The sequence below is a fragment of the Salvelinus fontinalis genome, chromosome 3 (assembly GCF_029448725.1).
Source record: "Salvelinus fontinalis isolate EN_2023a chromosome 3, ASM2944872v1, whole genome shotgun sequence".
NCBI lineage: Eukaryota > Metazoa > Chordata > Actinopteri > Salmoniformes > Salmonidae > Salvelinus > Salvelinus fontinalis.
In genome coordinates, this window is record NC_074667.1 from 8,045,686 (window position 1) to 8,073,352 (window position 27,667).

A 27,667-nucleotide genomic window follows, 5' to 3' on the forward strand; every position below is an offset into this window, starting at 1 on the left:
TTTGGTCCACCAGCTTCAAACTGCTGTAAAAACTATATTTTTTGTTATTGAGAAGATTTCACAGTGATGGTACAATGATGCCCTACACTATTCAGTCCTTTTTTTCTCAGAAACTGAAACTGAGCGAACAGTGTAGAAATTTCACAACCAGGAAATGACAGATGGATTTCTACATTAGCCACTGGACCCGATTTCCACTAGATAAACACAGCCAAAGTCAAAACAGCTTTCCCATTTTGACAAAAGATGCCATTCCGACAGGAGAAAACATTAGGCAAAAATTACAATCACAACTTTTTCAGGCAAGTAATACTGTGAAATACTATCATTCCACTGTTACTGGAGATATATTGTGGATATTGTCTGAAAATAACACGCAAAAATTCTTAACAATCCTACGTGTAGCGCTTTAACCAAAACAGACCAATGCTTGCATTTTAAGAGGCTGGTTTAGAAGCAGAGTACACAGACTTATCCTAAGTGTAGTGAGGGCTGTGGTGGAATTATTGTAATCAAAAAGAGAGACTTTTCGATTTCTTCAAAACAATCCAACTTTATTATTTAATTAATGCAGTAATGGAGCTGGTCGGTAACCACCCCTGGAGGTGATCACTGAGAACTCAACCAGCTGGTTTGAGCCACAGCATTTTACAGCAGTCCATCCTCCTTCAGTCTACATGACAAACAACAGATGTATGGAATGGGTCACAAGGTTAAGATTTATATGAAAGATACTTATAATTCACAGCAGACAGTATCTGCTGTATAAACAGTTGTGTAGACCCCCGAGGTCTGGCCCTGGGGTCATCTCTCCCTGGTACCTTATTTAAAGAACAAAAACATTAACTCCTGCTCTGGAATGCGGTATCAGCCAAAGACATCATACATCTTCCAGAGGCCCATCCTCAGTAGAACACAGATGAGCGTTACAACAACCCCTTATTCTGTTGCATAAAACAAACATTTGATGCAATTACAGCATTATAACATAATCTTGCAATTTTCCTCTCATAGGGCCAGACTTCGAACAGCTCAGGACAGGCATGTTTGGCACTGCTCACAGTTCAGTATATGACTTATCACAGAAGTAGTCAGGGAAAATTAATCCACTTGGTTGTAGTGGGTCAGAGGCCTACAAACCCTTACATGTTACTCACTCACGGGTCAAGAGCTTACACACAAGTACAACTAACAACAGACACGACATGTTTTGACACACAACACGCACCGAACAGTGAACACAGATAGGAAGAGAAGATGAACACGTGAAAATTAGAACCAATAGCCCAGTAAAACATGTATATAGGAACCCAAACAACTGTTTCAGAGAAAATTGATTATGGAAATGTAATGATTCCAGTAAGCAAAAGTCCTTCAAACCCAAAATGAGACCCCATCTAGCTCTGAGAGTATCAGATGGCATGATGGTAAAACCCTCATTAGTGTAGCAGGGGTGGTAATTCCAGTAAACATGACAACAGCTTTCCAAACAACATGTAGTCGAATGCACAAACACTCTATATAAAGCCCCGCCACACACCAAATTAATCCACGTTTTTAGATCACACAAAAATCCCATGTATTACTAATGCCCAATACAGACACTCACGATGCATGCTTCCATACGGTGTATAGTGAAGACACAGCAGAGATGAGCTACAGGAGCAAACATTTTAAGTAAGAGCTATATTCTGGAGGCTGGAGCTGCATACAAATTGGAGGCAGTTGGAGAGAAAAGATAGATGGCCAAGACGAATAGGGGGCAAGTGGGAATCAAAAGGCAGTCCAAGTGAAATTGGTAGTGTGGGACTGGCACATTGGGAGGCTAGGAATTGGAGGCTTAAAAGATGGAACACAACCCAATTCGTAGTTGCAGCCCAGCTAAGCAGACAGATAGGCCTAGAGTAGGATACTACAGAGAATCAGGGGAAAAGCCAAGTGCATGGGTAGAGTGGGCCAGACAGACATAGTTTGACATTACGAACAGTGGAGGGTGTTGAAAAGTTGCGAGACTACCAAATTGTTAGCATTTGCCTAGAGATAGTACTAACAGGCAACTCTATGCATAAAGTAGCTACATGTTCATGCCATTTCCAGGCAGACAGAGTTGAAGCGAGGACTGAGGGTGCCGAGAGGAATGGAGAGGCTGATGGCCAGGTAGAGAGGAGAGTGGGAGGAGAGGGGGCAGCAGAGAGAGGCTTGGAAACGAGAGGCGTTGAGACTTGGAGTGGTGGTGAACGGTGGAGGACTTTGGCCTTTCTACAGATTCTGTGTCTCAGCTCTTCAGTCTGAATGGGATGGGAAAAGGCCAAACGGGACAATGCTAGTTTTAGCCGTCATCCTTCCAATGAATGACTCACATTAACTTGCATAAATGTACGTAAATAATTAGCCTACACTACAAAGGTGATATTAGCACATTGCCTGCGGCAAACAATAACATTGTGTTAAGGCTTGATCGTGTCCACATACTAGTTCAGATCAAATGGCCAATGGCTGTTGCGCACCGCACATCACCACCAATCTGAGTAACCAAATCTCAAACAATTTAATTGTTTGAAACTTGGATATTTTACTTCATATTATGAGGCAGGTCTTACCTTGCTTCAAATTAGCTTAGACAAAATCTGACCATAGAAACATTGAATTATTTTATAAACACTTCCTCGTGCAATTGAAAGCAGCATTTCTCTACTGTTCTCTTGGTTTTCAAATCAGGTGCTAATTAGAACAGTGCTTTCCCGCTACTTGCATTGTGGAACATTTGTACGTATTGCTGTGTGTGCATTGCTGTGAGTATAATGTGAAGAAATAGTTTATTAACATTAAGCTTAAAGTTCTGATCTGTTCCATCAGCCTCGTTGTGTTAACATTTTCAGATAAAACCGTGGTTGTACAGTGCATCCGGAAAGTATTCAGACCCCTTCACTTTTTAAACATTTTGTTACATTACAGACCTTATTCTAAAGTAGATTAAATTAAATGTTTTCAATCTACACACAATAGCCCATAATGACAAAGTGAACAGCTTTTCATAAAGAAATACCTAATTTACACAAGTATTCAGACCCTTTGCTATGAGACTCGAAATTGAGCTAAGGTGCATCCTGTTTCCATTCATCAGCCTTGAAATGTTTCTTCAACTTGATTGGACTCCACCTGTGGTAAATTCAATTGATTGGACATGATTCGAAAAGGCACACGTCTGTCTATATAAAGGTACCACAGTTGACAGTGCATGTCAGAGCAAAAATCAAGACATGAGGTCGAATAAATTTTCCGTAGAGCGCCAAGACAGGATTGTGTCGAGGCACAGATCTGGGGAAGGGTACAAAAACAACTCTGCAGCATTGAAGGTCCCCTCCATCATTCTTAAAAGGGAAGAAGTTTAGAACTGCCTGCCCGGGCACAAACTGGGCAATCGGGGGAGAAGGGCCTTGGTCAGGGAGGTGACCAAGAACTTGATGACCATACTGACAGAGCTCCAGATTTCCTCTGTGGAGATGGGAGAACCTTCCAGAAGGATAACCATCTCTGCAGCACTCCACCAATCAGGCCTTTATGGTAGTGACCAGACAGAAACCACTCCTCAGTACAAGGCACGACAGCCCGCTTGGAGTTTCCCAAAATGCACCTAAAGACTCTCAGACCATGAGAAACAAGATTCCTTGGTCTGATGAAACCAAGATTGAACTCTTTGGCCTGAATGCCAAGTGTCACATCTGGAGGAAATCTGGCACCATCCCTACAATGAAGCATGGTGGAAGCATCATGCTGTGGGGATGTTTTTCAGCGGCAGGGACAGGGAGACAAGTCAGGATCGAGAGAAAGATGAACAGAGCAAAGTACATAGCGATCCTTGATGCTCCAGAGCGCTCAGGACCTCAGACTGGGACGAAGGTTCACCTTCCAACAGGACAACGAACCTGAGCACACAGCCAAGACAATGTAGGAGTGGCTTCGGGACAAGTCGTTGAATGTCCTTGAGTGGCCCAGCCAGAGCCAGGACTTGAACCCGATCGAACATCTCTGGAGAGACCTTAACTTGTTTGGGCTTGGGTCCTTGTTTCAGAATTTCCGCCTGACTGACGTGCCCAAAGTACACTGCCTGTTACTCAGGCCCAGATGCCAGGATATTCATATAATTGGTACCATTGGATAGAAAAAAACTTTGACATTTGTAGAAATGTTAAAATAATGTATGAGACTATAACACAAATTATATGGTAGGAGAAAATTCAACCGGAAAGGAGATTTATTTTTGAGATGCCATGCTCTTACAAATGGAAAGCTATGGGTCCTATGCAATTTCAGCTCCCAGATTGCAATTCCTATGGCTTCCACTAGATGTCAACAGTCTTTGTTAAAAGTTTCAGGCTTGTTTCTTCCAACCGAGGAAGAGTTTGGAGTTTTGGTACTGGGAGTCACAGTTGGAAATCAGTCTGTGGGCGCGTGACGAAGAGGACGCGCACTTGCTAATTTTACTTTTCTATTGAACATACTTCTTTCCGTATGAAATATTATAGTTTAATTACATTTTAGGGTACCTGAGGATTATATAAAAACGTAGTTTGACTTGTTTTAAAGTTTAGCCAGAGCTTTTTGGATTCCTTTGTCTGCATGTTGAACTCAAATCGATGGTGCCAACTTACTTTTTGGGATATAAAGAAGGAGTTTATCTAACAAAAGAAAATTCAAGGGGTTTGAATACTTTCCAAATGCACTGTATTAACTTTAGATCCATCGTCCAAGAACTGTCCCAATCAGTTATGAACATTGACAGACATATTTTTTTTATTTTTCCTGGGACGACAGAACGCCCTTAATTTCAAGTTAGGCCTGGCACAATTACGGTATAAGCGTGTATCCAACGGTTATGTGTAACCGGTGTGAAATTGCTAGCTAGTTAGTGGGGTGCGCGCTAGAAGCGTTTCAAATTGGTGACGTCACTCGCTCAGACCTTGAAGTAGTGGGTTCCCTTGCTCTGCAAGGGCTTTTGTGGAGCGATAGGTAATGATGCTTCGAGGGTGTCAGTTGTTGATGTGTGCAGAGGGTCCCTGGTTCGAGCCCAGGTAGGGGCGATGAGACAGACAGAACCAAAACTGTTACATGTGGATTAAAAAAAAAAACATTAAAAAAATATATATATATTACACCCACAGGCAAGTTTTTTAAGGTACACCACTCGTGTCATGAAAATGGATCGCGCCAACAGACAGTGAGTCACGAGGCCATGGCTTTCTATATAAAGCAGGCAGACAGGCATGCAGTTAGTGTCCGATTGAATGTTAGAATGGGCAAAACAAGTGACCTAAGCAAATGAGCTTAAACCTGTTTTAGCTTTGTCATTTTGGGGTATTGTGTGTAGATTGCTTAGGGAAAAAAATATTTTATACATTTTAGAATAAGGCTGTAACTTAAAATGTGGAAAAGGGTCAAGGGGTCTGAATACTTTCTGAAGGCACTGGAGAGTATGTATGTTTAGTTGAAGTCGGAAGTGTACATACACTTAGGTTGGAGTCATTAAAACTCGTTTTTCAACCACTCCACAAATTTCTTGTTAAACTATAGTTTTGGCAAGTCGGTTAGGACATCTACTTTGTGCATGACACAAGTAATTTTTCCAGCAATTGTTTACAGACAGATTATTTAACTTATAATTCACTGTATTGCAATTCCAGTGGGTCAGAAGTTTACATACAGTTTGGAATATTCCCGAAAATGATGTCATGGCTTTACAAGCTTCTGATTTCAAAGCCTACCTTCAAACTCAGTGCCTCTGATTGACATGGGAATATCAAAAGAAGTCAACCAAGACCTCAAGGGAACAAATGTAGACCTCCACAAAGTCTGGTTCATCCTCGGGAGCAATTTCCAAATGCCTGAAGGTACCATGTTCATCTGTACAAACAATAGTACGCAAGAATAAACAGCATGGGACCACGCAGCCGTCATACCGCTCAGGAAGGAGGCGCGTTGTCTCCTACAGATGAACGTACTTTGGTGCGAAAAGTGCAAATCAATCCCAGAACAACAGCAAAGGGCATTGTGAAGATGCTGGAGGAAACAGGTACAAAAGTATCTATATCCACATAACCTGAAAGGCCGCTCAGCAAGGAAGATGCCACTGCTCCAAAACCGCCATAAAAAAGCCAGACTACGGTTTGCAACTGCACATGGGGACAAAGATCGTACTTTTTGGAGAAATGTCATCTGGTCTGATGAAACAAATAGAACAGTTTGGCCATAATAACCATCGTTATGTTTGGAGGAAAAAGGGGGAGGCTTGCAAGCCAAAGAACACCATCCCAACCGTGAAGCACGGGGGTGGCAGCATCATGTTGTGGGGGTGCTTGTTGCAGTAGGGACTGGTGCACTTCACAAAATAGATGGCATCATGAGGAAGGAAAATTATGTGGATATATTGAAGCAACATCAAGACATCAGTCAGGAAGTTAAAGCTTGGTCGCAAATGGGTCTTCCAAATGGACAATGTCCCCAAGCATACTTCCAAAGTTGTGGCAAAATGGCTTAAGGACAACAAAGTCAAGGTATTGGAGTGACCATCACAAAGCCCTGACCTCAATCCTATAGAAAATGTGTGGGCAGAACTGAAAAAGCGTGTGCAAGCAAGGAGGCCTACAAACCTGGGCCAAAATTCACCCAACTTATTGTGGGAAGCTTGTGGAAGGCTACCTGAAACATTTGACCCAAGTTAAACAATTTAAAGGCAATGCTACCAAATACTAATTGAGTGTATGTAAATAAAAAGAATGTTAAAGACTACAGAAGGGTTGCAAAAAATGTATATATATTTTTTGCTATTTGAACAGTTATTACGGTGACTGCAGTCATTTGGCAGGCTAATTGGAGTCATCCAAAATTCCACGACCGTCAGTCCTATTCAAGCCTTGCCTAACACACAAATCATAGTTTTGCAAACGCAAAGTTAGAGCCCAGACAGATCCATCCACAGTCATTTACACATAGATAGAATAACTGTAGATTTAGTTAAGGGCAGGAAGTGAAGCAGCATTCATTTCTTTCTGTCCCTAGTCCCATCCTGTCTTCCTGTGGGTCTCTCCTCCTGCTCTGTAGTCTGTATCCTCTCCATGGCTGGGCTCCAATGGGTCTTGCCAAATGACACACACAAGACAAACACGGGATCGCTCACACACGCACACGGCCGGCGTACTTTAATAATACCGCTACACTGCCCATTTGTCCCTGACACAGAAACATGACTGGAGCAGCAGCTGAGAGATGAGTCACAAACTGTGGAGAGCAGCATGACACAGCTAACAATAATTACACCAACACACAATTACCATCTTCTGCCATCTTCTGCCTACCACACACACGCACGAAATCAGGCAGTGGACGCACACAAATTCACTCATACCTATAACCCCCCCCCCCCCCTTGCCAGTTCTGTCATATAAATCTGTAATATCCCAATCCACTTTAATTTGTTCTGTCAAACTATTCACCCTGTTCATAACTTTTATGACATGGAGCGAGCAGTCTGAAACCCCTCCCACACAGTCAAACATACACTGCAATGGTGTCACACAACCCTCACTCACTCTGCTTACTGAAATAATGTGAGGTCTGACTAACACAATTGTCACTCACGGTCAAGTCTCACATGACACGATCTCCATCTCACGCCTGCCTACACAGGAGGATACACTGCAACTCCCTCTCAATCATTATTAACAGGCAATAAAATCAAGACATCGACCACCATATGTCTAATGTATTTGCTCAAGGCTATTGACCAGTCCAACAGTACACAGAAAAATCTATGCTCCGTCTTCAATGTCGGCCCTGGAGGGCCCAAACACTTCCGGTTTTCTTCCTCTCATTCTAATCAGGGACTTATTCAAACCTGGGACACCAGGTGAGTGCAATTAACTACTAGGTAGGAACAAAAAAACAGAATTGTACAGCTGTGTGTATCTAGAAAGGTACAACACCCAAAGGACATCCAGCCAACTTGACAACTGTGGGAAGCATTGGAGTCAACATGGGCCAGAATCCAGGTGGAACGCTTGACACCTTGTAGAGTCCATGCCCCGACGAATTTAAGCTGTTCTGAGGGCAAAAAGGGGTGTAACTCAATATTAGGAAGGTGTTCCTATTGTTTTGTTAACTAAGTTTACATTTCAAAAGTGGATCAATGTACTGTACTAGAACATACAAATCGACACTTGATCTGCACTAAACGTTCGCGACCACCACCAGATCGTCTATAGATCTCTAGTTGTCTTTCCTATGATATTTATGAAGGTGATCAGCAGGCAGAGAGCTGATCGATACTGCTCTAAACTGGTTCCTCTCTCTCCCATAGGGATCCCATTGCCTTGACCGGTGCCTCAGCTCATTACCACGTTGTTTATAGACGATCTATGGATCGGCCACAGACCAAGGGAAGTAGACAACCATACATCTTCCTGTGTGCCAAATGGTCCACCCCCACCCCGATCCAGGTAGGAAATCTCCTCATGTTATATGCTAGTTTCCCCTAGCTTGAATAGTTTGTGATGTCCTGCCTAAAGGGGTAGGCAAATCATTGAGCATTGGGAGAGGGAACGCCATCTCTGCATGTGAAGATGTGAATTTCACTTTGTTCTGAAAATATTAGCATTCCAAATTTTAACTCCTCTCTGTATTTGGCCAGACGATCATCCACACCATAAACTATGGAATGTGAGTTAGACTGTCAAGATCACGTGAGCTCAGTCACCCAACACTTCGTCCCTTTCGCGCTCTGTTCTCTCTCTCCCGCTGAGATCTCAATACAGCCCGGGTAATAAAAGAGAATCTAAAACCCAATCAGGAGCAGTGTTTTAGAACACTGATAAATAATGCAGAAGGCGTTCTACTGGACAGCAGGGACTCAGATCTACAGCCAGTGCAGTGCTCGCAGAAAAATAACAGCTCAAAGATAGAAAGTGAGAAAGTTACGGGGGAGACAGATGGGGAGTTAGAGAAAGGGTGAGAGAGAGCAGAAGAGACTAATGCAGGCATGCAGAGAAGTCATACCAGCTCTGCTCAGCCAGTCGTCTCTGCCACAGGGCTGTTAAAAAGGTAATGGCATTCTGACAATGGTGCTGCTTTTAAAAACAGGAGCTTTCATCTCAACCAGTGGAGAGGAGAGGGGAGATTCTCCACTACGACATGTGGCACAAATCAACAATTCTAACCAACTGTCTCGTGAGAAAGAGGGAGAAAAGGGGGAAGAGGAATGCATGATATGAAAGAGGGTGAAAGAGGGTGAGAAAGTACCACCAAAAAAGAAAGGAACATGAAAGAGACAGGAAGGGTAGGAATAAGGCAAACGGGGACAGAAAGACAGAATAGAGCAACGAGTGGCATCTCAACACAGATGAGACAGTCATGAAACTGAATGCGGTGCTAGTTCTCAGTTGAATCGACATCCACAGTATAACAGACCTGGTAACTCTAAGTCAAGAGAAGACTGATGAGCAAACCACAAGTGAGCAATTGTAATCTGTGCACTGACTAATCTGTCATGTTTTACCCTTCAAAGCCAAGAGTTAAGCAACGCCTAGCAGTTGTTGTGCAAGCTGTCACATTTTGACGGCAATACAACGTTGATACAACATGTAGGCTAAATCATTATCGATCTCATAGGAGTCGTGCAACGCCAGCACAAATCAAGCTAGATCCAGCAGCAACCGCCTACTATGCACATAGCTGTGGGAGTTTGGGTAGTTGCACTTCTCCCTTCTCTGCCATTAGCGGTGGTTGGTTTGTGTACAGCAGTGACGAAGAAATAATAAAATATTAACGAGGGCCCATTAGGAAGCGGAGAGTGGGTTAGCTAGGTGAGGATGAGCTCTAGAGGAGAGGAGACTAGAAGAGCAATGCACCCATTGAACCCAATCAGAGGCAGAGCAGAGGCCCAACAGTGGGTTATAGTGTGGAGGCGAGATATTGAGGAGAACTTTGAAGATGATTAGACGAGATGCGATGAAAGTGTCAATCCCAGTTCACCACAGATCGTCGTCTTTGTGTGTCACGTGTGAGTGGGCTTGTGAGCATCTGTATATTTGTCTGTACGTATGCGTCACAGGAAGTTGGTGGCACCTTAATTGGGGAGGAAGGGACCGTGGTAATGGCTGCAGCAGAATGGTATTGAATACATCAAAACAAATGGTTTGATGCCATTCCATTCGCGCCGTTCAAGCCATTATTATGGGCCGCCCTCCCCTGAGCAGCCTCCACTGATATGCGTGTGTATCTCTGTGCAAAGTATTGAATAGGAAAGGAATAGCATATAGGTAGGACATGTACAGGTATAGAAACTGCCAACGGTTTTGGCCCAGGCCTCCCAGCGTCTGTGAGTGTCTATTTTGGGCCTGTGTATCAGTCTGCGTGGGCTGGCGGGGTGATGGATCATGATGAGATTAGCCCGTTGTCCCTCTGCAGCGCCGCCGTGCCAGGAGTCTGGTGTCACTTTCACTCAGACTCTTTATCAATAATGAGCAACTGGCAGCATGCTTCGCTAGCACTAGGTCAGGCTATGCTAGGCTATGCTGCTCTTGGATATGCCATGATAGCCAAGGGGACCAAATAGGCCTAAAGTACACCATTACAGCCATTACGAAGTATCGTAGTTTAACATGTTGGGCTAAATTAGCAATGTAACGCTACGCTAGGCTAATGTAATACCCAAGCAAGGGTTTAACACACAGCCATGAATGTATAGCTAAATAGATAGATACACTGGTGGGACATATGTGGCTAAATCTGTTACAGTGCACTAGCTACATTCCAAGGGAACCAGAGACAAAAATAGGCCACGTGAATAATTTACAGTACAGCGGGACAAATGTGGGACAATGTGCCATAGCTGGGCATGCTACGGACTCCAAGCCAGGAAATAGTGTATAGTCCCTAACACGGTAGTCCATCAAACCATGCTCTTGTCCAACTGTAATACTCCCTGAGAGAGCGACAGAGTAAAGACTGGGCTCTGGGCAGCAGCCAGGTCAGTATTTTGCCTTCTCTCAGTGTTCTGTGACAGTGGCCAGGAGGGTCAATGAGAGAGTGGAGGAGCAAACAGAGAGAGAGAGACATGATGACAGGTTAGGCTGGCACTGCCAACACTGGAGAAAGTCCCTCCAAACATGGTCAGTATAGGCACTGGGCTTGGAAGCAACTGATTAAGTACCAACGAGGTGGCCATTCTAGTTTTCAGAACACGGGAAGGAAGACCGTTGATTCTGAGCCATTTTGCCACAACTTTGGAAGTATGCTTGGGGTCATTGTCCATTTGGAAGACCCATTTGAGAGCAAGCTTTAACTTCCTAACTGATGTCTTGAGATGTTGCTTCAATATATCCACATAATTTTCCTTCCTCATGGATGCCATCTATTTTGTGAAGTGCACCAGTCCCTCCTGCAGCAAAGCACCCCCACAACATGATGCTGCCACCCCATTGCTTCACGGTTGGGATGGTGTTCTTCGGCTTGCAAGCCTCCCCCTTTTCCTCCAAACATAACAATGGTCATTATGGCCAAACTGTTATATTTGTGTTTCATCAGACCAGAGGACATTTCTCCAAAAAGTACTATCTTTGTCCTCATGTGCAGTTGCAAACCGTAGTCTGGCTTTTTTATGGCGGTTTTGGAGCAGTGGCTTCTTCCTTGCTGAGCGGCCTTTCAGGTTATGTCGATATAGGACTTGTTTTACTGTGGATATAGATACTTTTGTACCGGTTTCCTCCAGCATCTTCACAAGGTCCTTTGCTGTTATTCTGGGATTGATTTGCCCTTTTCGCATCAAAGTACATTCATCTGTAGGAGACAGAACGCGTCTCCTTCCTGAGCGGTATGACGGCTGCGTGGTCCCATGGTGTTAATACTTGCGTACTATTGTTTGTACAGATGAACATGGTACCCTCAGGCGTTTAGAAAATGCGCCCAAGGATGAACCAGATTTGTGGAGGTCCACAATTTATTTTCTGAGGTCTTGGCTGATTTCTTTTGATTTTCCCATGATGTCAAGCAAAGAGGCACTGAGTTTGAAGGTAGGCCTTGAAATACATCCACAGGTGCACCTCCAATTGATTCAAACTATGTCAATTAGCCTATCAGATGCTTCTAATGCCATGACATCATCTTCTGGAATTTTCCAAGCTGTTTAAATGCACAGTCAACTTGGTGTATATAAACTTCTGACCCACTGGAATTGTGATACAGTGAATTATAAGTGAAATAATCTGTAAACAATTGCTGGTAAAATTACTTTTGTCATGCACAAATTAGATGTCCTAACCGACTCGCCAAAACTATAGTTTGTTAACAAGAAATTTGTGGAGTGGTTGAAAAACGAGTTTTAATGACTCCAACCTAAGTGTGTGTAAACTTCCGACTTCAACTGTAAATGATACATCTAAATATACAAGATACAGTATGTAAAGCACAAGGTTATTTTAGGTCCAATTTCATTTTCAAGAACAAACAGTGGTTTTCACATGAACCCTGAGTCAGAGTGTGACAGGTAAGAGGGTAAGTTCAGCTCAGTGCTGGTATTATTCGTTACAGCATACAGAGAGGTCTGTGGCTCAGAAGTGGTCTCTGGTCTGTGGCCTAGCAGTAGGCATAAGACCTGAGGCTGAAAGAGACTGAATGTTTTCACACTCCCCCGCTCCTTCTCTCCTCCTCTCTCCCACCATTTGGTTCTGACCTCTGGCTCACTCAGCCCACACTCAGCTGGTCTGTTTCACTATCTCCTTCTCCTTTCTACTTACTGTCCTTCCCACGCTCAAATCTCCTTTCCATTCCATACTTCTCACATACTCATAGTCTCTGTGCTCCCACCCTGTGTCAGTGGGTGTTTAGGAGATGAGGGTAGCCCCAGCCAGGTGAGGGTAGCCCCAGCTATGTTACAGAGGAGAGGCCCTTGCTCACCGCTGGGAAAGGATAGCGGCAGCCGCCAGTACACACGCTCGCTCTCACATACAAACGTTGAACTCACATGCACACTGTACACAGAGTGCCAGTACACTCCATACACACAATATCGTGACCATACTAAGTTTGCTGTAAGTGTCTGTAACATATCAACACTAAAGGCACTAAGTTATAGGCTTACACAGCCAACGCAACTTCACTTTAATGACACCACAAACACACAACTCCACTTCAGAGAGAACAGATCCCACACCGACACTGAGAACAGGGACGCACACGTGGGGGGGGGGGGGTGTGTGTCGTGGGGGGTGGGACGGTGTGTGTAGTGGGGCGGTGTGTGTAGTGGGGGGTGGGACGGTGTGGCTGTGGGTGTGTGAGAGAGAGAGTTGGTATGTGTTGGTGTGTTTAAGCGAGTTTGCTTAAGTGCACGCGTGGGACACATAGCTCCAAGCCATATAGTAGCCTGTCTAGACTAGCGAGACAGTGATCCACAACACAGTACGTACAGGTACAGACTGGTGTGTGTGGGTGGAGGGTCACCGAGGTGGGAGAGGAGGGAGAACATGGGGGCCATGTGAACTCACTCACCCGGGGCTGCCAGTTCTCGTACTGCTTCTGCAGGTTGGCTCCGATGGTCTCCAGGGCTTTCTGTGGACTCATGGACAGAGGGTCTGGAGGAGAGGAAACACAGACACCTCATTATCATAGACAGACAACACTAGACTTGGGTACAACCAGCACAGCAAAACATAGGGTGAAATGTTCTGTCCACCAAACATTAGTGAAATGCAGAAAAATGACCACATTACTCATAATTCTTGACCTGATATTTATCTAGAAGCATTGCTTTTACACTATTCATGAAATGGGAAGGTAAAAGTCATGTAGATCCAAAGTAACACAGAGATCAGATAGATCCCAATAGGGCCATCACAATGAAGCAGAAATTCAGCTGAGACAGTTAACCCAATAGAGAACCAGTATCACAATCCCTCGCCATTTGTTTAGTAGGGCTATTTCTCTTATCAAATTAAACTACATAAGACGGAGAAATCTCCCCAGCGCTACGGATTGAAATATTGACAAGAAGGAATCAATTGTATAAAGCATAGGGCATATTATAGATTCTGAGATATCAAATTCTGCCCACAACGCAGACAATAACATTATTGATTTTGAAATTACCGGATGTATTGACAATATGCATATTCAGGGACAGACAATTGTTTTGGAGAAAAGTATATTTATTGATAGATGATACATTTCCAGTAGCCAGCAAGTTAAGGAAATAATACATGTATATTGTGCAGTATAATGCAACTGCAGTAAGCAAACTTAAGATGACCCTAAAGTGGGATGACTCATTCATTTCTCTTCAGATGGGATCTGTAAAATGAAGGAAGGGGGAAGAGGGTGGGGTGAGGAGGAAGAGGGTGGGGTGAGGAGGAAGAGGGTGGGGTGAGGAGTGTCAAAGAAGAAGAATGATAGCTAATGATTGTGCATTTAGGGTTATTCTGCACAGATATCTTAAAATAAACCATGATCTGATGTTTGACAGTCTCATTGTAGACTTACTGAGGACAATGCAAACAGGAGCAGCCTGTCAGAAGTCTCTGCTTTTTTGAATGTGTTAAATGGCTCCCTTCATAAATCGCTACCATTGAACGGTCTTGAGTTTTTCAACAGAGTTTCATGTGGTTTCGGGTTTGTCAAACAATCTGTGGAGGCGTATTGTTGAATTATTACTGTCATTTTGCCTGTCTGGTTTCTTCTCAGTCTTATAGTCTTCTCAGTCTTATGAGATTACTTACAAAACTAGGATGTAGGTTCTGGGCAATAGGGTCATAATATTATATCACTATATTTTTCTAATTTCTAAGACAGTATGACTGTATTTAATGTTTTGGAATAACAAAAGCTCTAAATATGCTGCACGAGTAGTGCATGATCCTAGGGTGGCAACAAATACACTCTAAGTGGTTTTAAATGGAGCCCTGTCTTTTCTGATTTTGTTGCATTTTCATACATTTCTGCATTTCCACAATGTAAAACATTCGTTTTTACTTTGTATGGTTCTGTTTTGTGAAAAGGTCACATTTCCTTTATCAGAATAATTATTATTCTCTAACCGGGTTTCCATCCAACCTTTTTATGCGAGTTAAGTACATGTCGAGTCCCGCGATGACGTGTGGTCCTTCCACTAGGCTACAGATGAAATGAGTATTGATGAAAACGCAAGGTGCTGAGGTTGATGCTCCTTACCAATAAATATCGAGCGTCTTATTCTGGTGACATGATCATCAATGCTGCAGGTAGATAAATAAAAACAAATCTTGCTCTTTTGTCCATAATAACCTTGTAAGGTAGGCTTAGACACTAGGCTGTACCGGTGCCGAAAAACTCCCCCCTGCCAGAACCCCCCCCCCCTTTCACGTGAACACCCAATTCTTTATTGCTGCGACCCCCTTGATAGTTGAGATACCTGATCATGTTAGGCTGTGTTTCAATAGATTTTTTATGTCGGTTTCATTGCGGGGGAGGCAATTGTAATGTCTGCAGACTTCGGTTGGCTATTTGTTTCAAGTGTTTTAGTCTATAAATAAATATCTTTGCCAAATCTCGTCATCTCTCCCATATCGTATTCGACTAGCAGTTGTTCTGAAATGTTTAATGCTTGCCTACGTTTTACTCCCACTGTTTAATATAACACACATACATGAATTATTCATTTTGGTTGCCTATCCGCACATGAAATTTGTTCTATAGAAAGTATTTGACTCTGATGTGGGCCACAGAACGTATATGACTCTAGCCACAAAATTAAGGAAATTAGTAGGGGGGGGTTCGGCAAGGCTATTTTCTTGCCTGCTACCGCAAGAACTGGTCCAAAACCCAACCGCAGTCCTGCAATGCTATTTTAAGCATATGTGACGCAGATCACTTGCCAGCCATGGTGCCCGCAAGGCAATATCAAATGCACAAAAATTACATGTGAAATAGGTGAAATTTACAGAGATTTCCATTCTCACATGGCCCTTATATTGTATTACTGGGCTGTATCAGCAAATATGCTAGATGTTGCTTGAAGAGAGCAGAGTTGGAGAGACTTGCACTTCCTCTTGAGCTATTTTTATAGCCTACCTTTTAGGAGTGGGAAGATTTTATTATCCGCCTCCATTGTTGCAACCCCTATTACTAGTCTGTTCAACCTCTCATATCGTCCGAGATTCCGAAAGATTGGAAAGCTGCCGCGGTCATCCCCCTCTTCAAAGTGGGACACACTCTAGACCCAAACTGTTACAGATCTATATCATCCTGCCCTGCCATTCTAAAGACTTCAAAAGCCAAGTTAACAAACAGATCACTGACCATTTCGAATCCCACCATATCTTCTCCGCAGTGCAATCCGCTTACTGAGCTGGTCACGGGTACACCTCAGCCACGCTCAAGATACTAAACGATATCATAACAGCCACCGATAAAAGAAAGTACTGTGCAGCCGTCTTCATCGACTGAACAGCCTTGGTTTCTCAAATGACTGCCTCGCCAACCACTTCTCAGATAGTGTGTAAAATCGGAGGGCCTGTTGTCCGGACCTCTGGCAGTCTATGGGGGTACCACAGAGTTCAATTCTCAGGCCGACTCTTTTCTCTGTAAATATCAATGATGTCGCTCTTGCTGCGGGTGATTCCTTGATTCAACTCTCCGCAGATGACACCATTCTGTATACAGCTGGCCCTTCTTTGGACACTTAACAAACCTCCAGATGCGCTTCAATGCCAAACAACACTCCTTCCGTGGCCTCCAACTGCTCTAAACACTAGTAAAACTAAATGCATGCTCTTCAACCGATCACTGCCCGCACCCGCCCGCCTAGCATCACTACTCTGGACGGTTCTGACTTAGAATATGTGAACTACAAATACCTAGGTGTCTGGCTAGACTGTAAACTCTCCTTCCAGACTCATATTAAGCATCTCCAATCCAAAATTAAATCTAGAAGAATTGGCTTCCTATTTCGCAACAAAACCTCCTTCACTCACGCTGCCAAACAATACCCTCGTAAAACTGACAATCCTACCGATCCCCGACTTCGGCGATGTAATTTACAAAATAGCCTCCAACACTCTACTCAGCAAACTGGATGCAGTCTATCACAGTGCCATCCGTTATGTCACCAAAGCCCCATATACCACCCACCACTGCGACCTGTATGCGCTCGTCGGCTGGCCCTCGCTACATATTCGTCGCCAGACCCACTGCTCCAGGTCATCTATAAGTCTTTGCTAGGTAAAGCTCCGCCTTCTCAGCTCACTGGTCACCATAACACCCACCCGTAGCACACGCTCCAGCAGGTATATCTCACTGGTCATCCCCAAAGCCAACACCACCTTTCCTTCCAGTTCTCTGCTGCCAATTACTGGAAAGAATCCCAAAAATCACTGAAGCTGGAGTCCTATATCTCCCTCACTAACTTTAAGCATCAGCTATTTGAGCCGCTTACCGATCCCCGCAGCTGTACACAGCCCATCTGTAAATAGCCCACCCAACTACCTACCTCATCCCCATATTGTTTTTATTAACTTTTTGCACACCAGTATTTCTATTTGCACACTCATCTGCACATCTATCACTTCAGTGTTAATTTGCTAAATTGTAATTACGTCGCTACTATGGTCTATTTATTGCCTTACCTCCTTACTTCATTTGCACACACGGTATATAGATTTTTCTATTGTGTATGACTGTACTGTTGTTTATCCTGTGTGTAACTTGTTTTTTTGTCGCACTGCTTTGCTTTATCTTGGTCAGGTCGCAGTTGTAAATGAGAACTTGTTCTCAACTGGCCTACCTGGTTAAACAAAGGTGAAGAGAAGAAAAAAAATCTACATTTAAAAAAAATTGAAATATGGATTATCAATATTCTAGACAATGTAGTAAACTATAGCCTAATCATAGGCATATTTAGGAAGTACATTTCCTTGGAAAGATAGCTGCCCCTTGCTTGTCATCCCATGCATAGGCTATAGCCTACTATTTAAATGAGACCACACAGGCACCTGATCTCACAGGTATGGCTACTGAATTGGAAGCAGCAAGAATGATGACCGCGACACTTGCTAGGTTTTGCGTAGCCCTATAGGATGTAGCCTATCTTAAGGAGAACGATTTGCAGGCAGAGACAAATAAACAGGTAATAAATACTTATTGAAAATGAAAAAGGCGAAACGCTTGCTCAGCATAGTATGATGATTTAATGTGTTGATTACACTTCGACTCACGTTGGTTGACAGCCCTCCACTTCTTTCCATTATCAATATGTATTTAGATACTGCATTAAACTACAGTCTAATCATATTTAAGTTAATTCCATATTCAATTTAACCGCCACGTGATCCTCAGCGCATGTGGCCAGCCTACTCTATCAATGAGACCACAAATACCATGCACCGTTGAACTCACGCCCAACTAGGAGAGGCAGGCTACTGAAGTTGGAGCAGAACATTTTGAGTGTGTGAATAATGCGAAAAAGATGTGCTGTTAATACAATAAGTAGACGAACGCATACAAAGCAGAAAGAGTCCCGTTTCCAAATAATCTGTGGGACAACAAAAAATACCACCCACAGCATGAAAAATGCCAACCGCGCTGCAATGATCTCTGTCGGGACCCGCAGGAATGCAGCCCTCTAGTGCAGTCAGTACACAACACTATGCTCGACATGTCTTACCAGGATCAGATGGTGACATGGGCCTCAAAATGGTCAGACAGCCAGGGAAGACCAGTCTATGGAACTATGGAATTTTGCAGTATATTAACAATATCAGTGAATGATACAAAGTTCCATCTTGAATTGATGGGTAGACCTACAGTAGCTACATGACAGCAGTTCAACATTAAAGCTACAGTCTGGGATCAGGGAATAATGGTCATTTCAATTATTGAACCATACATTCTATTCTTAGATAATATCATGTAGATATGTACACCAAGGTAATTCTTTGTCATCCCTCATTTTTAGGACGATCAGATGGTGACAGGGATCTCAGCATGCAGCCAGGGAAGACCAGTCTGACACAGGAGAGGAAAATTTCTGCAGATACAACCCTTTATTCTCTCTATGCAGCAAACACTGGACAAGCCAGATGCTATTTTAAGGCAGTCTGACGAACATCCAAAGTTGATTTCCAAACTGTATCAAGGGTTGGAGGCATTTTCCGATGACACAACACATGTAAAACAAAAATGTGAGGAAGACCTGGTAGAAGCTATTGATGATATGAACATGACTGGGCATTCCTCATCATCTCAGACATAAATTACTGCAGTTTAAGAACATACTATATGCCACTGAAACTGAATTACATGCACTCAGAAATGTAATTCCACTGCTGGAGGTGTAAAACACAAAAGGGGACATTTGCATGTTACAGTGCATTCGGAAAGTCTTCAGACCCCTTGAATTCTAACACATTGTTACGTTACAGCCTTATTCTAAAATGGATGACATTTTTCTCTCCCCCTAACCAATACACAAAACCTACACAATACCCCATAATGACAAAGCAAAAAAACGGGTTTGTAGACATTTCTGTAAATGTATATTTTTGGAAAATCACATTTACATATGTATTCAGACCCTTTACATATGTATTCAGTACTTTGATGAAGCACCTTTGGCAGCGAGTACAGACGGAAGCCACTCTTCAGTAAAAGGCACATGACAGCCTGCTTGGAGTTTTCCAAAAGGACCTAAAGGACTCTGACCATGAGAAACGAGATTATCTGGTCTGATGAAAGCAAGATTGAACTCTTTGGCCTGAATGCCAAGCATCATGTCTGGCACCATCCCTACGGTGAAGCACGGTGGTGGCAGCATCATGCTGTGGGGATGTTTTTCAGTGGTAGGGACCGGGAAACTAGTCAGGATCGAGGGAAAGATGAACGGAGCAAAGTACAGAGAAATTATTGATGAAAACCTGCTCCAGAGCGCTCTGGACTTCAGACTGGGGTGAAAGTTCACCTTCCAACAGGACAACGTCTTAAGCACACAGCCAAGACAACGCAGGAGTGGCTTCGGGACAAGTCCCTGAATGTCCTTGAGTGGCCCAGCCAGAGCCCTGGATTGAACTAGATTAAACCTCTGGAGAGACCTTAAAATAGCTGTGCAGCGACGCTCCTCATCCAACCTTGACAGAGCTTGAGAGGATCTGCAGAGAAGAATGGGAGAAACTCCCCAAATACAGTTGTGCCAAGCTTGTAGCATCATACCAAAGAAGACTCAAGGCTGTGTGGCCACTCCACCATAAAGGCCTGATTTGTGGATTGCTGCAGAGATGGTTGTACTTCTGGAAGGTTCTCCCATCTCCACAGAGGAACTCTGGAGCTCTGTCAGAGTGACCATCGGTTTCTTGGTCACCTCCCTGACCAAGGCCCTTCTCCCCCATTTGCTCAGTTTGGCCAGGCGGCCAGCTCTAGGAAGAGTCACGGTGGTTCCAAATGTCATCCCTTTGAGAATGATGGAAGTTCTTGCGGACCTTCAATGCTGCAGAAATGTTTTGGTACCCTTCCCCAGATCTGTGCAGCAACAAAAGTCTTGTCTCCGAACTCTATGGAAAATTCCTTCGACCTTTCCAAATCATGCCCAATCAATTGAATTCACCACAGGTGGACTCCAATCAAGTTGTAGAAACATCTCAAGGACGATCAACGGAAACAGGATGCACCTGAGCTCAATTTGAAGTTTCATATCAAAGGGTCTGAAACCTTATTTGCATAAGTTGTGTACTTTTTAAAATATATATAAACTAGCAAACATTTCTAAAAATCTGTTTTCACTTTGTGATTATGGGGTATTGTGTGTAGATTCATGAAGAAAACATCTTATTTAGTCCATTTTAGAATAAGGCTGTAATGTAACAAAATGTGAAGGGGTCTGAATACTTTCTGAATGCACTGTATAATCTTGTGAAGGTTGGCTGAATTCTGGCAAAGAGTATGTTCTTTTCTCTCAGCATGTGTCAAGTTATCACTAGATGCGATATATTACAAGACTAAGGGCATACTGAACAACTTTTACAAGGTCTGGATGCCTTATATGGAATACAGCACGACTAAAAGAGTTTGTATTGAAAACATGCCCACCTCAGGGGAGATACCTATTTAGGCAATCACAGCTTGCCGTCCTGTGAGTTGCCACTCTGTCCTTGGCCTAACACACCCGAAACCAACACAATGTTTCACTAAGATCCTAAAACTGAGTGGGGTGTGACTGAACGGGGAGGAAATTGTGTTGGGAGAGTTGAGTTATTGACTAGACCGGTGGGGGTCGGGGGTGCAGGCGGCTCGGGCTGGCTGAAATTTGATAAAGTGGATGTCTTAATAAAAGACATCAAAAGACTTTGTATTTTAGTCACGAGTTGCTTATTTGTTAGGCTATTGGTTAAAGGTGCAACACAATATTTATTATTGAATTACCTTTGATTTAGTTCAGTCTTATTAATCACTTACCTAGCTTGGTGACTGAGGGCATTTTTGCTTGCTTTTTGTTCTAAATAGAGACTGCACATTGGATTGTGTAAACTTCTAAAATCAAAGTAGAGCCCCTGGAGTATTATATTAAAGTGAAACAATGTGTCTGCTTGCTGCTTCTCATTAAATCATGCATAGCTGATCTTTATATGGGCTAAAACCAATGTGTTCATACGGGCAGAATATTAGGCTATAGCATACTGACCTTTCATCAGTCATGAAATTAGAACATTCCATGAAACAAAATGACCTTGGTAAAAGGTCGACATTTGGACGTTTCAGTTAAAAATGACTGTCACATGACTAAAAAAATGTAAACATTGTGATTTTAGAGACAAAGTAACAGCCTATGATTAGGCTCAGAGGAAGAGCCAAACAATTGCCAAGGACTCCAGCCACCCTCATCATAGACTGTTCTCTCTGCACTATATATACACACACAGACTAAAGATCTACCCGAGATTCAACTTTAAGGCAAGGGCATCTTTTAAAACTATTTTTAATACTCACCTCAAGTCTTGACAATATGAATGAGAAACTAGTCCATTTTGTTTTGAAATCAGTAGTGGTCCAGCTCTCACATTGTTCCCATTTTCAATTTTTAAAAAATTTGCTTGAGAGATTCACAAGACTATAACATTAGAATGTTGTAAAGTGCTGCCCTACCCTGGCCGGCGAGTAATAATAATAGGCAAACTTAAGAACACTATTTTAGTATTTTATTAACTTAAGATTCTCACCAAGACAGGCAGACAGTCCAGACAGACAAACAGTACAAATAGGCTATACATTGCACAAGAATAATATAGGCTATTTTAAGTGAATGAATGCAAATGTATGCTGTTAATGAACAATAACTAGGCCCAATCTATCAACTACCAGATCTGAATAAATGGGTTGGATGGATGGCTTTGATTGTCCAGCAATCGAATTGCAAATCGTTCATATGCTAATAATATAAATATTCTGCTAAAAGGATCTTGCACTGCTACCCTCAGGATTAATTATTCTTAGAGGTCAGAACAAGCAACAGGGACGTCACCAGAGATTCATAACCAGGGGCTCAGCCCCGAAAACCAGGGACTCAGCCCCGAAAACCAGGGACTCAGCCCCGAAAACCAGGGACTCAGCCCCGAAAACCAGGGACTCAGCCCCGAAAACCAGGGACTCAGCCCCGAAAACCAGGGACTCAGCCCCGAAAACCAGGGACTCAGCCCCGAAAACCAGGGGCTCAGCCCCGAAAACCAGGGGCTCAGCCCTGAAAACCAGGGGCTCAGCCCCGAAAACCAGGGGCTCAGCCCCGAAAACCAGGGGCTCAGCCCTGAAAACCAGGGACTGACGGGGTACCGGCAAATCATTGTATTTGTGGGTCTGAGAAAACGACCCATGTCTTTAATGCAAGAGTGGATGAATACACAGATAGTAAACCTGCAATAGGAGCAGGAAATTCTAGCCCACCAACTTTCCAGGGGCACTCACTTATCCAAAGTCCTGGTGATGTCCCTGACAAGCAATGGAAACCGAATTTATCCTCTTCGTGCTTCCCAAAAATATCCTGCCGCATGAAGGCTACAGCTACAGGCGGAAATGACACACTGCAAATAAGCCCTTCGGGAAGTGCATCGAATATGATGTTTTTGAATGCTGAGGTCGCATAATGCTCACTGACGGGGTTATCTCCAAGTTCTACTGGATACGCGGTTCTTTCAGCGCCCGGAACATCAACTAGGAGCTCAGGGCATACTTTCAAGGCAACATGGGTTGGGGAGAAGGTTGGACACATTAGAAGAAAGACAATGTTTCCTATAGGTATGTCTTGTTTAATATAATAATGGCTTTATCGTTCTTAATTATTTATGTGTGTTTTGAGTATGGAATAGGTTATGCAAGTGTGTGTGTTTGTGTGTTCTTACCGATCCAGCACTCCAGTCTGGCGCAGGGTGACGTCTTGACCACGTCAGGAGGGTCCACCCCCACGTTGAGACACAACACCAGGGCCACACTCACTGTCTTCATCTGGGGGGGGAGACAGAGAAGTCAATACACATGCCTCTGCACACACACTTTATTGGGATTATATCTCATATAAACACATACACTCATATACAGAGTGAAGAGACACCCTGTTTATTTACATTATTTGTGTGAAGGACGTTCGCATTTCATAGAGAGGCTCAGACTCTTGACTCCTTATACACGCACTACACGGCTCTGAGGCAGGCATCTGACAACAATGTCAGCCTCTTGATTGTCCTTCAATTTAATATCAGATGTGCATTTTTTCCTTTCAAGACGATTCGATACGTATCGAGGGGCAATGTAGCCTACGTTTTTTTGTTCTCCCACTTTCCTCTAGTAATAATTAACTTTCCTTTGGTAGTTGACTTTTATTCCGGTAAAACATCATTTTCAACAGCACATAGATAACATTAACCTAGCAAATGACATTGGTTGTCACTCTACTAATAGCATAATATCACACAAGCCATTTTAGCATTTGAATGCTGAAGGTGCCGTGCAGATGTGCAAGTACAGGAACAAGCCGCCTACCTGGCGAAGCTGGGCACGGTGCTCAGTTTGACTAGGCTACTGAGATTGCCTTGGGTTGTTTGGCATGCAAAATGACTCACAGATACAGGCTTAGTTCCACACTGAAGGAGTGGACGCATCAGTTGTCCCAATAGGAGGGTATTTTTGGGAAGGTAGAAAGAATGTAATATGAGTCAAAAATAAAGTGAAATGGCGATTGAATCGATTTTCTGGCAGATGCATGCTACATTTTTCTTCAAACAATCATCTTTACTTAATATCGATTAATTATTGCAATAATGAGACCGTCAGCCCAACAGTCATGAATGACTGTTAGGCTGAGAGTCTAGCCTTTACAGACGATGCACAGTTTTTATATAGCTGATACCAAGATTGCCTAGTCAGTCACTTCTAACCTTCCCATAAGGCACCTTGGTTATCTACACAGGATGGTCTTTCAGTTTCCCAGATGCCAGGAAGATGAGACAATGTGGCATTGTTCTTAACTCTTCCAGGCTCTCTCTATCTCGAGTCACACACACACACACACACACACACACACACACACACCACATCTTGTCTAAGGAATGCTAGCTTTTAAGTTTTTATCACCAACACAAATCAATTGTCAGCTTCAAGCTATCTCTAGTAGAACCCATGTCATCAACACCCAGACTAGCTGCAGGGTGCTAGAGTGGAGACCTTAAAACACAGCATTAGCAAGACAGAAATATCTTACTGTTCGTTAAGTAAATAATTGTTAAATAGCCAACAAATAAGGTGAATACGTAATTTTTCCCTCACAGGTCCAATGCATATAGTTGAATTGTTACATCCCTATCCAGCACCATATTTTACAGTAGGGATGAGCTATTTCTCCATATGAATTGTTCTTTCAAAGGCTAAACCCACCGCTGGTGACCTTTATGTTTGTGTCATATGACCATGGCACCGGTGCCAATCTAAGTGCCAATGCCATTTAGCAAACTCCAGACATTGCTATGGTCAGATGACATGGAAATGGAGCTCTTTGGCCACGCACACCATTGGTGGGTTTGGCCTTCTATTTGTACACACACGAGCTCCCGCAGGCGTCGGACACGGCGAAACGTCAGCCCCTTGTTTGTCCTTCAAATATTGGGAAAAAGTGCTCCTGCATTTATTTTGTATTTTTCATTACTTGAGGTGTCCTGGGGTAAGATCGTTTTTTTTGGACAGCCATACACACTATTTTGACCTTGCCCTCTGGCATGGATGGATCCATTGGCAGGTCTGTATAGTTGGCATAGCCTGACGTGACTTTGCAATTCTGAACCACTCAGTGCTGCTGACCTGATCTGGAGAGTGAAGCGCCATGTTGTCTATCAGCAAGACTGAGGCTGAGTCCCACACTATGCCAAGACTACAGAGAACACACCAAAAGGGTTCTGCTTGGAGAGGAGGGAAGAACTTAACAAACTTCTCTTAGAAGTCTGTAGACTGTCACGACTCCGATACAAGTCACGATTCAGTGTTCATGTGCTTTCTGTAATAAAAATAGATTTTTTTTTTAAATATTTTTTTAAAGCAGTCACAACTCTGTATATAAACCTTGCCCAGATATCGCTTAATGATACATCAGAAAGAAAGATCACATTTACAGGAGATTGATTTGTCTCCCAAGGACTTTCCAAGAAAGGTCTATTGAAGTGTATTTAATTGAATGTGTGCCTGGATAACTGAAGTTAATGGAACTCTGTAGCTGACGAACAGAAAGGCCGAAGCTCATTGCAGACAGAAGGGTATTGAATTCAATATGTGCCTGATCTATGGTGGTTAGCAGAGTTCTGTAGCTACTGCTCCTACCAGGCAATTTACTGTAGCCCAGGGGGACAGGAAACAGGGTCAGGTAAACATGTGCACCTGAACACAGATTGATCCATTGGGGCACACATGGACATACACAAACAGAGAGAGAGAACAGAGACGGCAGTCTGAAACCCTGCACTGATTTTTACTTGAGGAGCTCCTACCCTTGTGTTACTAGCCTTGTGCATCTTTTCTCAACGCCTGAGAAATAGTCAATGAGCAAGCTCACGTCAGTGACCACGTTTACATGCACATAGTATTCTGAATAATAGCCCAATCCCGATTAAGGTATTACTTCAGGATAAGCCGTTTACATGCAGCTTTGACATTCCACTCACTAGTATCCCTGTATCATAGAATAAAAATAATATTCCTAATTTGCCCCGGGACGTCAGTTTTACATTTTTTGACAGGGGATGCAGGACAACAACAAAAAAAGTTGAGCCTCATTTAGATATTTTTTTTGCTCATCATTTCTGACATTAAGTAGGTTATTTGTTAGTCAACTTGTCTAAAATTACAAATATGCAGCTGCTCTTGTCATTACTTGATGCTCTAGAATAGTAAATAAATCCTTGCTCACCAGAACGTCAGAAAATTATGGAATGAATACATACATCTAGTTGACATATGTAAAGTTCTTTCATTTCTGCTTTCTCTCACGGCGCAAACACGTTTAGGGACCAGGGAGAAATTCCATGTAAAATTTCCCAATGACGTCAACCAGTAAAATTTATTTTGTTAAATACATCCCCCAGAAAAAGGCAGGTTTAAGGTTCTGAATGAAAAGACGGATTTCCTGGACGTTTTGATCATTCAGCAGACGCTGTTATCCAGACCGACTGACAGTCAGTGCATTCAACTAAGTTAAATAAACAACATATTAGTCATAGAAAGAAACATATCTGTAACCGTTACTGAGAATGTTGTTGAAGTGGTCTGTTGGTTGGACTCCTTTCAAAGTCGCTGACAATTTAAAAGCTTTTGAAAAACAAACTTAAGTGCATGGGACAGATGGAAGCAACAATACATATTCTGTTGCAATCTTTAGTTGGCGCCTCTTTCCTTTCCTATATTGAATAGATTTAAAATGCATTTTTGTGATAGAATGCGTAATACATTGAGAATGTATGTGGAGTTGAAATTTGGGTGTATAATTAATTACCAAAAAAAGATGTCCTTTCAACAAATGTAAATGACGTCTTTTCAACTTTCATTCAGAATCAAAAATGTACCTGATTTCAACGTCAGGAAAAGACGTCCTTTCATCATCCTGGAAATTTCTATGACAATTTCAACTGCACGTACTTTCTCAACGAAGCATTAGATCAAAATAATCATTTTTCACTGAAGATCGCAACATAGAATCGAACAAGATTGTTTTTAGGTCAGGGATAGCCCTAACACACACACAAAGCAGAGACAGGAGTAGAGGTCAAGATACAGGAGACAATAAAAGATGCAGGTAGGTCTCAGATGGATCTCACACAAGTGCAGGAGGAGCTTGCGGAGTGAGCAAAGCTGAGAGGGGGAAATAAACTCATGGCATTTCCCACAACATTGTGGTTCCAACTCTAATCAAACCCATTGGAGTGTGGATGTGAATCCCATCTCTGTCCCATAGGATCCCTCACTAAATAGAGGCCATACTTTCACTACACTAACCTCCGGTAGGCATGACTGCTTTCTTATACATTGACCCCAGTGGGGATAAGTCAGTTGGGACATGCCATTTAAAGATACTATAGCTCAAATGACAACACACCTGGGTAAATTTTCAGCCCAGCGTCAAATAATCTACAAAAGCTGC

General features: G+C 43.0%; 1 protein-coding gene across 7 annotated transcripts in view; it reads right to left on the minus strand.

Moving 5' to 3' along the window:
- Window positions 1–27,667, minus strand: part of LOC129837819 (regulatory-associated protein of mTOR-like) — a 180,472-nt gene that overhangs the window by 140,045 nt on the left and 12,760 nt on the right. For all 7 annotated transcript variants that reach the window (XM_055904315.1, XM_055904299.1, XM_055904293.1 and 4 more), the window contains exons 3-4: window positions 23,394–23,496; window positions 13,537–13,619 (exon numbers count right to left, since the gene is read on the minus strand). In XM_055904315.1, coding sequence (XP_055760290.1) covers window positions 13,537–13,619; window positions 23,394–23,496 — 186 coding nt within the window. The remainder of the gene's footprint in view (window positions 1–13,536; window positions 13,620–23,393; window positions 23,497–27,667) is intronic.